Here is a 15,367-nt window from a genome sequence, read left to right as displayed (position 1 = left end):
AAGGCAAAAGGGTTGGCTTTGAAGGACATGAGAGAAACCTAGCCTACTTTAAAGAGGAGGGGGGCTGTGTGAAAAAAAATCTTTCTGGTTTAACCAATCAGAGTGGAGGAGGGAGGAGGCTGACTTAGCAGCGAGCTTCCACTCTTAGGAAGGAAAGGCTAGGTAGGCCCCGACCTTTGCACCCCTCTCAGCTCAGTTAGGAACGTTCTTCAGCAGCTGGACGTGGCGGCACACACCGGTGATCCCAGGCCTTTGGGGGCAGAGGTAGGAAGATTGTGACTTCCAGGCCAGGCTGGGCTACAAAGGAAGTTCATGGCCCGATGGGGATACACAGTGAATCCTTGTCTCAAAAACAAAGGCAAAACAAACGAAATGGCCTGCCCTTAGGGGTTTCCCTCCACCTCTATCCATCCATCTTTAAATTCATCTAGTCTCTAATCTGTCTGTTCATTCAACACCCCCCACCCCCTCAGTTCACCATCTACTTGCCTACATATCCGTCCACGTATCCACCTGTCCACGTATCCACCTGTCCAGCCATCACCCACAAACCTCGCCCACCCATCCACTCACCGGGCTACCCGTCTACTCATCCAGCTATCCACTCACCCACCCATTTATCCACCCATCCACCATCAATTAAGCAAACCATTCATTCATTCCTTCGTCTCCTCACCCACCTACCCATCACCTGTCTGTCTGTCTGTCTGTCTGTCTAGCGTCCACGTATTCCCCATCCATCTGGCCACGTACCCACCCACACACTCATTCATCCATCTGTCTGTCCATCCACCTGTCCCTTCACCCACCCACACGTTCGTCTAGTCTGTCCCCATGGTAAGGCCATCAGTAAATGCCCCTTGTGCTTGTCCCAAATGCTTGTCGCTGTGGGTGTGGATAAATTTGGATACCTTGGCATGAATTCTGTGCAGTTCCTCAGCTAGCTCCAACTTGATATGCGGCTTTAAGTGTGTCACCCACTCTCTAGGATTCATGTCCTTGGTGTAGCAATCCTGTTGTCTGTCGTGTGGACTCTGAGAGAATCAAATCAAGTGCAGTAGCAGCTACATATCCACAGGTTCCCTTGGTAAATGACTCCCCAAATAGTGCACCTAAACCAATGCTAGCAGTGTCCAGCAGGCCTGACAGGGATGGACAGAACCAAGGAGAGACAGCATATCCAAGACCCCCTTGGGTCATCCCCACAACTTCCAGAGTTTGATGCTGTGTGGCCAGCTGGAGACTGCTTCCTCAAAGCTTTGGTGGCTGAGTGCCACCTCTGTGGCCACACGTACGACGTGAGTCAGACTGCATTGATCCGTGGGTGTTAAGTCCTGTTTCCAGCAGGCTTGTGGAGCTTACGATACCTTTGGGGTGGGGTGCCCCGTGTCTGGTCCTGCTGTTCTCTTCAGGAGAAAGCCCACTGGGGGTCCTTGCTGCTGGCCAACAGGATGGCAGCTTCGGATCATTGCCGACTGCCAAACGGCAGCTCCTCCGGAAGACACGGTGCTTGTGGCACCGGGCCACCGCTGTATTTCCCTTAAAAAAGATACTTACAAGGCATGGCCAGGCCTGGGTTTTACTGAAGCCATTGCTCATCCTTCTGTGGAAGGGTGTGTGAATTTGCTCTCTGCCCACATTGCTGGGGGTGAGGGAGGAGAGTTGGATACATGGTAGGCTCTGGTTCTCCCTCACCGAATAAAAAGCTGCTCCTGTGAAAGGAAGCCACTCATGGGATTGAAGTTGGAGGCTTTGGTGCCCTGAGCAGCCAGAGCAGGGAGCTTGGCCCTGTCCTTCTGGGACACTTACTGCTTTTCTTCTTGGCCCAGACCTAGGCGAGCCCCATGAACTGCTGCTCTCTATGTTCCCAGAGACACCGTGCGACTTGACCAGGGGCCCTACCGTGACAGGAGCAAAAGTCCCTAAACACTCAACTCTGCTGCTGGGTCCTCATAGTCTGTATGAATTTCCTACCCTGTCGTTCTTGGTGTCTTCCTCAGTCCCCACTCCCCACTTCAACTTGTGAGTTCGTAGGAAGTAACCCAATGGTGGGCCCTTCTGGATGCTGGAGGGTCCTGAGTGTCCTTTGCTGATGGTCAGGTACTCATGGTAGTCCAGCCTTGCCATACGATAGTGTTCCTCACAGGAGGACTCAGTCACGTCTCAGTCCCCTAGCCCCGTGGAGCGTCCTAACGGTCCAGGCTTGACCTGTTGGATGGACACTGCCAGGGAGGACCGTGGGTCTCCTACTTTCAGCCTCTTGCCTAGCTCTCCTGAAAGCCTGCAGAGTCTGCCATAGATGTCCCACCTCTGATGACGGTGGGCAGCAGGAAACTTGTCAATCGACATGACACCCTCGGGCCAGCTTGGCTATGGACAGCATGCATGGTTCACAGGGCAGGGGGTTTGTTGGTCCCACTGAGATTTCCTTGAACGCATGGTTTGAGCCCCAGTTGGATGTCCTGGGCTGGGGTTTTGTTTCTGAGACCATTAGGGAGAACCTTGTCTCAGGCAAGCTTTCTTTTCTTCAGAGCACGGATGACCTTTCCTTTGTTCCCAGGTCAGGTCTAGGTAATTCTGAGAAGACTCTCTTTGGTCCTTCGACTCTGTACTGGGCTCCTGACCCCCCAGTAAGGTTGGAAAAGGGCCTTCAGACGTGGGGCTGCTATTCTGCCCAACAGGAAGATGAGCTATCCACAGAAAACCACAAGCCATGTAGCTTCCTGACAAGTGCAGTAAATCCATGGCTGACCGTGCCTGGTGGGGTTGGACCAGGCAGCTCGTACAGAGCTGGCCCTGAGCTCAGCTTTTTGAGACATGTTGCTGTTTTATTGTGATGTCTCTTTAGCCCCGATGGGCTCCTGGGGAGAAAAGGGGTGGGGGGGGAAGCTTCTAGAAAACCAATGGGCTGGGCGTGGCCACCACACACCCCTCTGTGGACTCAGGGTGTATGATCTGATCTCAGCTGTACAGTGGGAAGATGTCAGCTCCAAAGAGCTGGCCAGATGTAAGGGTCACTGTCTGATGAGCTGTTCAAATCCCCTGAGGATGAGCATGAGGGCAGTGCCCTCCCTGCCCTGCAGCAGTGGGTGGAGCCTGGGGCAGGGGCTACTAAGGGCCCCCACTCTATGAGGTATATCAGGAACTCCTCCTTCGTGGGGTCCCTGGACCCGGTGGTGGTTATAACTGTGAAGCGTTCAGTGAGGCTGCAGCCAGCCTGCACGTCCTCACCAGGAAAGGCTGTCCCTTCGCACATGCAGGGGGCAGGCCTGTGCCGCCCACCCCAAGTCCCCTTCTGAAGCTGCTTGTGCGGGGGTGGGGGGCTGCGGGGGGGCATCCTATGCTCTCACTCTTTTGCTCCCTTCTTTGGGAAGGACAGTAGTGGCAATTCACGGTTAGCACCCAATCAGAGAGGACAGTGAGTTGTTGACCCTCTGGCTTCAGGACACAGTGGCCAGAGGGATGGATTGTCATAGGGTGGGGACAGGACAAATTGCTGTCCCCCCCCCCAGTTCCTCCTCTTTCCATCTGGTGTGTAGGACTCCTTTCAAGGCACTGCCCCTCTTTAGCAGCTTCAGTTTCTACACTTATAGGATGGGGTAAATGTGACTGAGCCAGAAAAGAAAATCCAAGTTTTCAGTTTGTACCAAAGCTCACTCACTGTTCAGCTTCGGCTTCGGCTTCTGGGTGGGATAAGGTGTTTCTTCCCAGGGAGAGAGGGGAGAGAAGTGGGGGGGGGGGAAGAGGGAGTGCCTGCGTATGTGTATGTGTGTGTGTGTCTGTCTGTCTGTCTCTGTCTCTCCGTCTCTGTCTGTCTCTCTGTCTCTCTGTGTCTCTGTCTCTGTGTCTCTCTCTGTCTCTCCCTCCCCCCTCCCTTTCCCTCTCTCTCTCTCTCTCTCTCTCTCTCTCTCTCTCTCTCTCTCTCTCTCTCCCTCTCTCTCTCTCCATCTCTCTCTCCTGACTGGAATCCACCACCCACCAATGGTAAAGGTACCCAGGTGATTTCTGGGATATCTGTTCCTTCTGGCCCTGACTTTTCTGCTCTGTGGCTTGCGAGTGATACAGAGCAGACACCCAACAAAACAAGATACAGACCTGGACAGGAAACAGCATCCGGGTTTGTGGTGAGAACACTGATTTCCCACAACAGGGCTTAGATGGGTGTACAGGGTTTAGGCTACCTGTATAGCCGGCGATGCGTCCCTAGGCGGGTCAGTGTTGCTTTCAGAGCCTCTCTTCTGACTGTGGATCAGCAACAAGGCCGTATCTGTGCAGGTAGCACTTCCTCAGCCTCTTCGCAGGTCAGGTGCTTATGGAACTGACGAGCTCACTGACAAGATGGGGTTTGTGGCTCTCAGGATGAGGAGAATCGTGTCCTGGGTCAGAGGGGTTCAGGAATTCAGCACATCAGCTGACACAGCTGTTCTCTCGAGAAACTCATAATAAGCCATCATGACCTCAGGGTCCCAGTGCCCCAAGCCGGGCCTCCAGCTCAGGGAGCTCAGGGTGTTTGTGGAACATGTCCTCAGCCCCTTTGACCCCTTTTTTTAACGATAGATCCCGACCACTGGGGGACCTGGAGTTCTGTGCACGCTCAGTGACACTGTTAGACTCATTCAGACCAAGATCCAATGGAAGCCGGACAAAGTAGGTTCTGAAAATGCACCTTTTCCATCCAGCGCAGAGTCCTCGTCTGGAGGTGCCCATCATCTGAGACCCGTGACCTCGCATCTGACTCTAAACCCAGCAAAGGCTGAAAGAGATCTTCATATACCGTGGGCCCAACTGAATCATGCAGAATTCGAGAGAGAGAGAGAGCAGAAGTCCTGGCCCCGCCCTCACCCTGGTGTTCGGCCTGTGCTGAAGCACCGGGTGTGGAACCTCCCACACAGATTTGGAGAGTGCTTTCTTAGTTACTTTTGCATTGCAGTGAAAAGACAGAATAACCAAGGCAACTTATGAAGGACAGCATTGTATGTAGGTTTGGATAGAGCATCAGAGGGTAAGTCCCTGGACCATCATGGCAGGGGCATGGCAGCAGGCAAGTGGGTATGGTCCTGGAGCAACAGCTTAGAGGCCGTATCCCCTAGTCCTTCCCAAAACAGTTTCACAAGCTGTGGGGGACCGTTCTTACTCAGACCACCTCACACTCCCTCTCAGAGCCGTGCGTGCCGTCTCCTCAGGCACCTTCCCACCTGGTCTTGCTTGTTCTCAGTTCCTGAGAGAAGGAGTTAAGGGTTGGTCTGGTGCTGATGTTTTCTGGTTCTGAAAGAGGGTTCCTAATTCGCAGAGAGTTAAGGGTGAGCTAGGTGCCTCAGGAACCCACAGCAAGAAACCAGTGGCCAGAGAGCCCAGGCTGCTGACTTCCCAATTCAGAAATCATTCCTGCTGTGTGGACCCGGCAGCGGCATGTTCCTTTGCACTGGTGTGATAAAGAAATTAGTGGCTGGTGCACGCCTTTAATCCCAGCACTCGGGAGACAGAGGCAGGTGGGTTGCTGTGAGTTCGAGACCAGCCTGGTCTACAAAGTAAGTCCAGGACAGCCAAGGCTGCACAGAGAAACCCTGTCTTGAAAACCAAATAATAATAATAATAAATAATAATAATAATAATAATAATAATAATAATAATAATAATATATGTGTGTGCGTGCATGTGTGCGTGTGTGTGTATATATAAATAAATAGATAGATAAAAAAAAAAGAAATTAGTGACAAGGCATGGTGGTGTACAGTTCTTACCTCTTGGAACTCTCCACCAACTTGCTACTGTATGACCTTGAGATTTTCTAACACCTGCAATTCCAAGGATGTGTTTGGGAAGTGGTGGGTTCCAGGCTTGGCGCGTACCTGCCACCCAGCATGCTCTTCCCCAGCACGGGTTTGCTGCCGGTCTGCCCGTTCCCAGGCAGCATGAGGAATCCCTGGGTTGGGCAGGCGATCGTCTCACTGGAGCCAGCAGAAAGGCCCCTGGTGTGGTGGGGTTGGAAGGTACCCAACACTACAGACCAGGTTGGCTGGAATCCAGAGCAAGGTGAAGGGCAAGGTCGTGGTGGGGTTCCCATTCCGTGCCTCCCTAATTCTGGGGAGGAGCTGAGGTCTGATCCCTGCCACAGGGTCACAATGGTCACTCCAGCATTGGCTGGCATGGTTCTCAGAGAGGCTTGGCGTGGCGTTCACCAGGAACAGGCTCAGCTAGAGCCAGGAGCATCCAGCAGGTGCTTCTGGGGTGAAGATCGGGCATTGCTATGAGGGATCAAGAGCGGTCATCGCTATGAGGGATGGAGAGTGGGCACCGCTATGAGGGATCAAGAGCGGGTACAGCTATGAGGGATCAAGAGTGGGCACCGCTATGGGGGATAGAGAGCGGGCACCACTATGGGGGATGGAGAGTGGGCACTGCTATTGGGGATGGAGAGTGGGCACTGCTATAGGGGATAGAGAGCGGGCACCACTATGAGGAATGGAGAGCGGGCACTGCTATGAGGGATGGAGAGCGGGCACCACTATGGGGGATAGAGAGCGGGCACCACTATGAGGGATTGAGAGTGGGCACCGCTATGAGTCGGGGGCCATTTGGCTTGAGGGACAGCCAAGCTCATGCTGCTCCCTGTACCCTCCTCTCCTCTCTTCTACCATTTTATGAGTGACAGCCCTGGCCAAGAATCCCCAGCATGAAGCCATTACAAGATCCAAATAAAGAATGCCAGCCTCCTGACCAGTCGCCAAGTGCCCATCACCTGGGTACTGACTCGTCTACCTGGATGGAAACATAGTCTGGAAAATGCATCTGCCACTCCAGTGGCCTAGCCTCGGGCATCTGCCACTCCAGTGGCCTAGCCTCGGGCATCTATCACTCTGGTGGCCTAGCCTCAGCATCTGCCACTCCAGTGGCCTAGCCTCGGCATCTGTCACTCCGGTGGCCTAGCCTCGGGCATCTGCCACTCCGGTGGCCTAGCCTCGGACATCTGCCACTCCGGTGGCATAGCCTCGGACATCTGCCACTCCGGTGGCCTAGCCTCGGGCATCTATCACTCCGGTGGCCTAGCCTCGGGCATCTGCCATTCCAGTGGCCTAGCCTTGGCATCTGCCACTCCAGTGGCCTAGCCTGGGGCATCTGCCACTCCAGTGGCCTAGCCTCAGGGGCTGGGTGAGAGGTGTGCCCTCTGGGAGTATGCCTGCCCACCTTCATCTCCTTTACCTGGAGCTTACGAAAAGGGAAGGCTGACCTCTAAGCTGAACACAAGACTCCCGACTCCCACCCCAAAATGAGTGACTCATGCCTCACTCCCCCAGGACTCCGAGGGTCAGTGCAGGAGACTGCTTCTTCATTCCTGCATCCTCTCTCAAAGTATGTTCTATGCACACACATTAGGCCTCCTGTACCTTCAGCGCCCACCCATGAGCACAGAGAGCTCTCTCTCCAGTGCGGGGAGATGGCAAAATGCAAAGAAGGAAGCTGTCACTTAAGCTCAGTGATCACCTGGGCCCAGGGGCCCAGATCTGCCTCTCACAGGCAGGAAACCCTGCCCTCTCTCCAGTTGCTCACTACACCCCCCCACCCCCATTAGGGCCTTTATTAAAGTTCTGGTTTCTGTGAGTAGGTGAGGGGTTTGAGGAAGTAGAATCCAAACGAAAAAAGGAAAGAAAAATAAATGGCCCCCCAAAGTGACCATACCCTGGATGGCCGCTCTGGAACGCATCATCACTGAAGGAGTTAAGGAGCTCTTCCTGAAAACACGGGCTTCCAGCATGATTTTGTTTGTGAGCTCTGTGCAGTTCCCAGTTCCGAATAATAAGGTGGCTTGTTAATTACCCCCCCCCCTCTAATTTACCTTTCTGCCGCACACAGGCAACGGGAAGGTTTACGGGGGTGTTCTTTCAAACCTAAACACCACCAGGCACTGGGGAGGAGGGAGCTGTACTGCCTTCCTGTTGCTGACTCCCTGAAAGGGTCCCACCAGCCAATTAAAAAGGAACCGTCGGCCACTTAAAACATAGTCATTACTTCTGTGAATGCTGCTAAATTAAATAAGTGTTATCGGCATGATTTTTTTTTCCCTGAGACTTTGGTTTCTTTTGAAAGAAAACATTTTGTTACTTCCCCAGTCAGTTTGTTTGCAGCCAACGTGGGGAATCTGAAATCATTTTTTCTTATACTTGAAAGTTCTTGTCTTCCCTGGAGGCTTCTACTTCACCAGCCAACACCAAGGAGCAGGGAGGGGCATGTGACACAGCTCCTGGGTGACCTCCCTGGGTCAGGAGACCAGTGGCGGGATGAAATTGACCTGGGGGATCCAGATCAGGGGTCTGTGGGCCCCACCCTCCTCCCTCCACCACACCTCTGGCTTTCCTCGCTGACTGAGGTCAAGTTCACAGTATAGAAAAAGTAACCATTTTAAAGTGTTCTACTCAGTGGCACAATTCCCTGTGTTGTGCAACCAACCTTTACCTTTAATTCTGGAACATTCTTACCACCCGCAGGAGAATCAGTGCCATCAGAGGTCACTCCCCTGCCCCTCAAAACCTTTTCAGATTTGCCTCTTCTGGATACTTTGTAGAAGCTTCCATTTTACACAATGTATTTGTAAAGTTTTAGTGGCCAAGTAATGAGCATCTGTATTGACACGATACAGTGGTGTTTCCCTTCACCTGCTCAATGGAAAAAGAGGGGGCCTTTATAGGAGCAGTGAGATGTTACATTGGGCAACAAGTCCGTGTTTATAGGCTGTAGTGTGATGTTTACAGTGTGTATACGTTGTAGGCGTTGGAGAATGGTCAAGTTGGGGTGACCAGCATGACACCTCTGTTGGGGAAGGGGAGGGAAAGGGAGGGAGCTGGTTAATGGGGACAGAGTCACAGTTAGATGGGAAAATGAGATACAGGTATTCTTGGGCACACAGGCTGGTCAGTAGTAATGTGTTCTGCGCATTCTGGGAAGTGTGTATGCTGCTGAGGTGTAGCTGTATCACACCGAGGTGGGCTTCGTGCTCCTGGTGGAGAGACCCTGGTGTGGACAGCATGTGGCCTTATCATTTGCTGCTGGGCGCTTGAGCTGGTCTGGCCTCTTCTTATGGCTCCTTTGAGTCCTTGCTGATTTCGAGCCCTGTTTTTTGCGGTGCTGTGGGCTAGATGCCCAAATCAGGATCGTTTTCCCTTCCTGCCTGATCTCCTCCTTGCCCACCCCCACCCCTGGGCCCTTCCTATCCAAGCCATCACAGCCTTAGTGCGCCAAGGTGCCCCTCTCATTCTCAGCGTGACATCAGCCGTTGGCTCTCATGGCTCCTAGAGAAAGGCCCGTCCCCCACAGATAAGCTGGGGTCTCTTCCTTTTGCTCTGTCCTGTGACCTGCAGCTCAAGTGCCACGTCCATGACTGCGACTGTTCCTGACCGGCCTTGAGCTTGCGGGGAACTTAGAGGACCCCATAGAGGACCTTGCTAGCCCAGTGTGGTGTTCACAACAACCCTGTGCTGGGGTGGCAGTTTTTGGTAAATCTCGTATGAACCCAAAATTTGAATTTCCTCAAAAAACATCCCAGTTCCCCAACCTCTGAGGCCCCAGACAAGCACTGAAGTGATCCCCCATGACAGCATGGCTCTGTCTCTGTCTCTGCTGCTCCACACCAGGACTGGGCAGCTCCTCCTCAGGTGGATGTGGAGAAGAAGTGTCTCATCTCTAAGATATTTGGAAATGATAAACCAATGGGGGGGGGGGAACATCAGCGGCAGTACTGATCCCTAGAGGAGCCTGGTGGGGTCTCTTCTCCAGGGGCAGCTGGCACCGCATGCCCACCACCGGGTTTGGGATGGTGCAGGGGTGACAGTTGGAAGTCTGCTGGTGCTCTCTGGTTCCACGAGGGCCACATCCCTGGGGCGGGGGTCCCCTGCTGCAGAGGCTGACGCTACGTTATCTCTTTAGGTGACGGTGACGTTGTAAATAATATGTATGAACCCGACCCGGACCTGCTGGCCGGCCAGAGTGCCGAGGAGGAGACTGAGGATAGCATCCTGTCCCCCATCCCTATGGGGCCACCGTCCCCGTTCCCCACCAGCGAGGATTTCACTCCTAAGGAGGGCTCGCCCTACGAGGCCCCTGTCTACATCCCTGAAGACATTCCAATCCCACCAGACTTTGAGCTGCGAGAGTCCTCCATCCCAGGAGCTGGCCTGGGGATCTGGGCCAAGCGGAAGATGGAAACTGGGGAGAGGTTTGGCCCCTACATGGTGGCGCCCCGGGCCGCGCTGAAGGAGGCCGACTTTGGATGGGAGGTGAGTGTGCCTCTGTCTGAGCATGATTGATCGTGGTCATTTATCTTGTGTTCAATCTATTTATAAAAGCCGGTGCAGCCACTGCCCCAGGCGGGAGGCTCGGTCTGTCAGAGGGAGAGCCATTCGAATGTCACATTTCCCAGGGTTATTTTATCCCGGCAGCTCGCATGACGTGACTCAGAAAACATTGCCGGTCCCGACGGCTGCGGCACCCTCTTCCCGGAAATGTGTCTTTTTATGATCTCATGTTTTAAAACATCTTGTGCCTTCTACTGGAGAGAGGTGCTAACCCTCCCTCACTGTGGGATAATCGAATGCTCCGGGGAAAAGCAGCTTACTGTGGAGAACTTCATTTTGTCTCCATCAGGTGGAGGCAGCTTGCAAACAGGCCTGGTGTTCATACGCACACACACGCACGCACGCGCGCGCACATACACACACACACACACACACACACACACACACACACACACACACACACACCAGCACAGTTGGACAAAGCTCCTGACTGACTGTAATGGGGGGTCTCACTCTCAGCTTTGGGAGCAGAAGGCTTGTCGGCTTAAACTTCCTTATCCCATCGCCATGGGCCTTTATGGGATGGAAGCTCATGTGCCTGTTAGGCGAGACAGTGCTGAGATCTAGAAGGTGTGCCAGGGGGCGGGGGAAGTCCCGAACTAGGCGCATCCAGAGATGTCCACTCGGGTCACGAGGCATACCCACCCCTGCTTTGAAGCAGGAGCTTGTCAAGGTGGCCTCGTGGGAACATTTTCCCATAGGCTCTGGCCTTCCTGCAGCCCACAGGGCTGCTTTCCAGTGGTAGTTTTGGCATGGAGCCTGACTGGGTGGAAAGCAGGAATGTGAATCCAGATTCCTTTTGGTGTCTCACAACCTCCACAAGTGCTTGTGTGGAGGTCAGTGCCAGGAAGGGCAAATGGACCAGGGGAGGGAGAGAGCCTGCTAGCCTGTAGTGGTCCCTTAACAGTGGGGCTTGGAGGGGGCAGGGTGTCAGGTGGGACAAGGGTCTGCCTCAGGTCTATCTGCCTTTCTTAGCCTCTTGACAACCTTGAGGAAGTTTTTAAGCAGATCTGAACATTCATTTCCTTTGTAGAGCAAGGAAAGACTCAAGGTCTGGTTTTCTCTCCCTGGCTATTTTACAGTCTCCAAACTTTGTACGCCAAGACTCCACAGCTGCCTAGAGACTCTGATGAAGTGTCCCCTTATACATAATGTCTCCTTGCAGACCCCAGGAAACTGAATACCCCAGCAAGCACCAATGATGGCCCTTGGGCCTGTCATGTGTAAAACCTCTTTGAGGGGATAGCGTGGAGAGCCGGGGGAGTTGATGCATCTCCTGGTGGTGGCTGGGTCACATTTATATGCTGTTCGCGTGACCTGCAAGACTGAGGTTGAGTGCCCGGAACTCCGGGTGCCTCAGAAGACAGGTGGAGTGAGGTCTCTGGTATCACAGGGTCCACTTTGGCTTATGGTCTAGGGCATGGGGCTCCTGCTCTGAATGTGAGCCACCCTTAGTGGTTCTTCAGAGGGCTTGGAGGGTCCAGGTGAGATGCTGGGTTCACTCAGTGGGTGAAGAGATGGTGAATTGGCTTCAGCGTGGTGGCAATTGTATCTCAGGAGCTGACTTGTCATGTTTCCAACCATCACAGTAACAGATGCAGGGCATGGCTACCGAGATTGAGATCGTCTTAACGCCTGGTACCCAGGCCAGAGAACCAACCAGGTGAGGCAGGAGAGTAGGGCATGGCGTCCCCCTCCCTCCAGTGGGCACATGTTACATATGCTCTGTGGTCCAAGGGCAGTGTGTTTAAACAGCGTGACAGTTTGGGCTCAATTGGATCTGGCTTTGCAGAGGGCCACTCCCGCTTTCCCTGCTGGTGTGCTGGAGATGGTTGGCGTTGGAGGGTGTTTGTTTAATGCACGAAAGGATCTTCACTGTTTAATCAAGAGGCTAGCTTTCAGATGCTTGGAGGGTAAACAAACGAAGCTTACAAACACTATTAGGTAGTTCTTTGGACGACCTTGAAGCGACTTTGTTCTTGTCTGCTCAGTGGCTGATACAAGTTTCTGTTTGATTTTAGTTTTTAAAAGAAATGCTTCGTATCACAGTGGCTCCCTGGGTGCCAGGCTTGGTACAGGGCTGTGGTTATCATTCCTTGGGGCCTGTTGACTTTCACAGCTTTGTTTACTCTCTGTGTAGGTGCTTGAGAGTGAAGGGTAAGGGTGTGTGTGTGTGTGTGTGTGTGTGTGTGTGTGTGTGTGTGTGTGGTGTCGCCCTTTTTGCAGAGAGCTTTGTCCCATGGTGGTGACGTGACAGCTACCATTCATGACGGTGGTACTTATAGATAGCTGCCCACCCCCCACCCCCACTCCCACCCCCCACCCCCTGGTCAATGCCCTGAGACAGTGGTCTAGGCACACTGGATAGTATCTCATCTGACCTTGTTTTTCTTTGTGAATTCAGGCAGTGTCACCTGTCTCTATGCCCCTTTTCTGGGCTTTGTGTCCTCCTCCAGCTGAACTGTGGCTGTATCTGTGGGAGTGTATCCTTGAAACCACTGGGAGAAGAAGCCACCACTGCCCGGGGAGACAAAGGAGGCTCCTGGGGAGGCAGGTGGAATCTCACTCAGTTCCTGGGGTCTGGGATTGACTTGGGTTGAGTTCTACAGGCTGCGGCCTCTAGGCCTGGGAACAGTATGGAGGCCTCTCCTCTCCTCCCAGTTTTACTTTCCCACGAGTGGACTCTGCCCTTTCCACGTCCCTTTCGCTATTCATCGTTGCTGTTTGTTCTGCTCTGTTTTGATTTTGTCTTCCTTGAAGTACGAAGGTAGCTCAGCAAAGCCAGCGAGTTCTGGTGGCCCTCCCAGCCTTTCCTGACTTATTTGCCCTACGTGCCTTATCTCTGATCACGGCTCAGGATGGAAAGAAAACCAAAGACCCAGGGCCCAGGTCTCTCCCTAGCCCAGGGAAAGGAGCCTTCTGTGAACCACCCCAGCCACTCACACCGGCCCTTGGCCCACCAGCCACCGTGCAGGTGCAGAGAGAGGCAGGGGCTACCAGAAAGCGTTAATGTACAAGCAAGTTGATGCCCCTAGTCAGCTCAGGGCAGCATGCATGGGTGCAGTCTCAGAGTGGTCCCAGATTGCATACGTAATTATTCACACTCGCCCTCATAATTAAGTTCTCTGAATCACAGTAATTGAATTTTGCGATCATTAACGTGGTATGCATTTGCTGCAAGAGAGCAAGCAGTGACATTTTAGCAAAGATGACAGATGAAAGCCAAGGAGGGTCTGTTCTGTTTGGCTTCCTTGAGGAGTGGCCTAGGAGTGGGGCACACCAACCAACCAGTCTGTGGCTAGTCTGCACTTCAGATCTTGGTTCCTACGGAGGAGCATAGAAGTGGGAGAATGCCTGTGGTCCTCTCTGGTGGCCAGTTTGGGATGAGGGTCAGATTCACTGTTTGTAGCATCCCCTGGGATGCTGTGGGCACACGTCATTTCCTTTTCTTAGAGCAAAGTTCTTGTTTCAGATGACAAAATGAAAGGGCAGGTATCTGCGTGGCTGGCATGAGGCTTCGGCGTAACTAGGGAGGAAAAGGTTTATGGTCAGACTAGAGCAACTACCCACCCATGGATCAGACAGTGACATATGAGGGACACCCCCACTCCAGGTAGAGCAGAGCTAGGCTGCGGCTCCTGAGCCTGCCCCTCTCGATGTTCACATGGGACTCGAAGCCCAGCCCTCCATCCAGGACTAACCACTGAGACTGTCCCTCTTCTTCCCTCTCACGTGTGTATTGGTGACCTCCAATCGCTCTACAGCCCCCTTACCCGAGCGCTTTGGGACCGGCAAGGCTGCAGTCTGTGCTTGTTTTGGAAGGAAGCATGTCAGATGTCCTGGGCCTGGCTGATGGGTCTATATGTGGGTGTGGGTGTGGTTTCAATGCCTGGGCATCCCTGTGGACTCTGTCCCTCAAGGAGGAGGCTTCAGGGAAGGGCAGCCCAATTCCCAGGCTCCTCCATCTGGCCACCATCCCTCACATGTCACGCCCTGCTTACTGACACGAGGCTGTGCGCTCACCCTGCCGGTGGGAATAAATCACCCCGTGATTGCATTTTATTGCCCTGAGGTCTGCAAAAGCAATGATTTTGATCATGTGTTGAGTAAATTATGACATTTATCATCGTGCTGTTTATTTTGCTAATTAAGAGATGGCTGCTGTGACAGCCCAGAGGGATGGGCTCTGGATGGGTTGCTCAGAGGCCACCTGCCCCAGGCTGGGTCTGTAGCTGTGTGCCTGGGCCTGCTTGGGTAAAGGCACGTAAGGCAGGGTAGCTGGAGAGGGACTGGAGACAGGCTCCTCGCTGACATCGGCCACACTTCTCCAGAGTTAGACTAGGGTCTTGTAGAAGATATATCCAGAAAGTTGGCCAGTCTCTGGGATGGCGTTGATACAACTGTCACTCCAGCAAGTCAGTCTCTGGGATGGTGTTAAGCCTGTGATTGACACCCAAATATCGTCTGCTGCATGAACGTGTCTCCCAGTGTTTCAGAGGCATTAATGTGAACTGAGGTGGCTTCAGTCGTGACGTGGACGGCATCATTTCCTACAGCGAGGGTCTGAGTAGTAGTACGTGCGTCCGTTTGTTCGATCGACAAACAGGCCAAGGTAACAGGACAGGGGCAATAGAGGAGATTGGTCCAGCGACCTCAGCCTGCTGCACTCCTCCCTCTGCTCTGCCATAGATCACTTTCAGGGACCCTCAGGTTGCCCTAACGACCAGAGATGAAAACCCTGCTGTCAGGCTCCGAGAAACTTCTGTCCCTTTACTGGGAGCTCATCCCTCCAAATGCCAGCCTTGGGTAGCTTGGCTGAAAAGACAGATGGGAGTGCCTGCTTGTGCATAGGTGCGTTAGCCTTCCCTGCACACCGCAGGCAGCCTTGGCTTTTCTTCCCTTAAGAATGGGGAGTGGGAAGTACGCGATTGAGGGTGGGCAAAAATGGTGGGATGGCGATGTTGGGGAGCGGTCTGTCAGTCTGATGTGTTTACCAGGGAAGGTAGAGTATCCACCGAGGT

At 53.4% G+C, this 15,367-nt stretch overlaps 1 protein-coding gene across 1 annotated transcript in view; it reads left to right on the top strand.

Annotated features, from left to right (window-relative positions):
• Prdm16 (PR/SET domain 16) overlaps positions 1-15,367 on the top strand; it is a 316,464-nt gene that overhangs the window by 97,249 nt on the left and 203,848 nt on the right. The window contains exon 2 of the mRNA XM_051171023.1: positions 9,919-10,268. Coding sequence (XP_051026980.1) covers positions 9,919-10,268 — 350 coding nt within the window. The remainder of the gene's footprint in view (positions 1-9,918; positions 10,269-15,367) is intronic.

The sequence above is a fragment of the Acomys russatus genome, chromosome 29 (genome assembly GCF_903995435.1).
Source record: "Acomys russatus chromosome 29, mAcoRus1.1, whole genome shotgun sequence".
Lineage (NCBI taxonomy): Eukaryota > Metazoa > Chordata > Mammalia > Rodentia > Muridae > Acomys > Acomys russatus.
The sequence above is the reverse complement of the archived record's forward strand: the minus strand, read 5'-3'. Positions and strand labels throughout refer to the sequence as shown.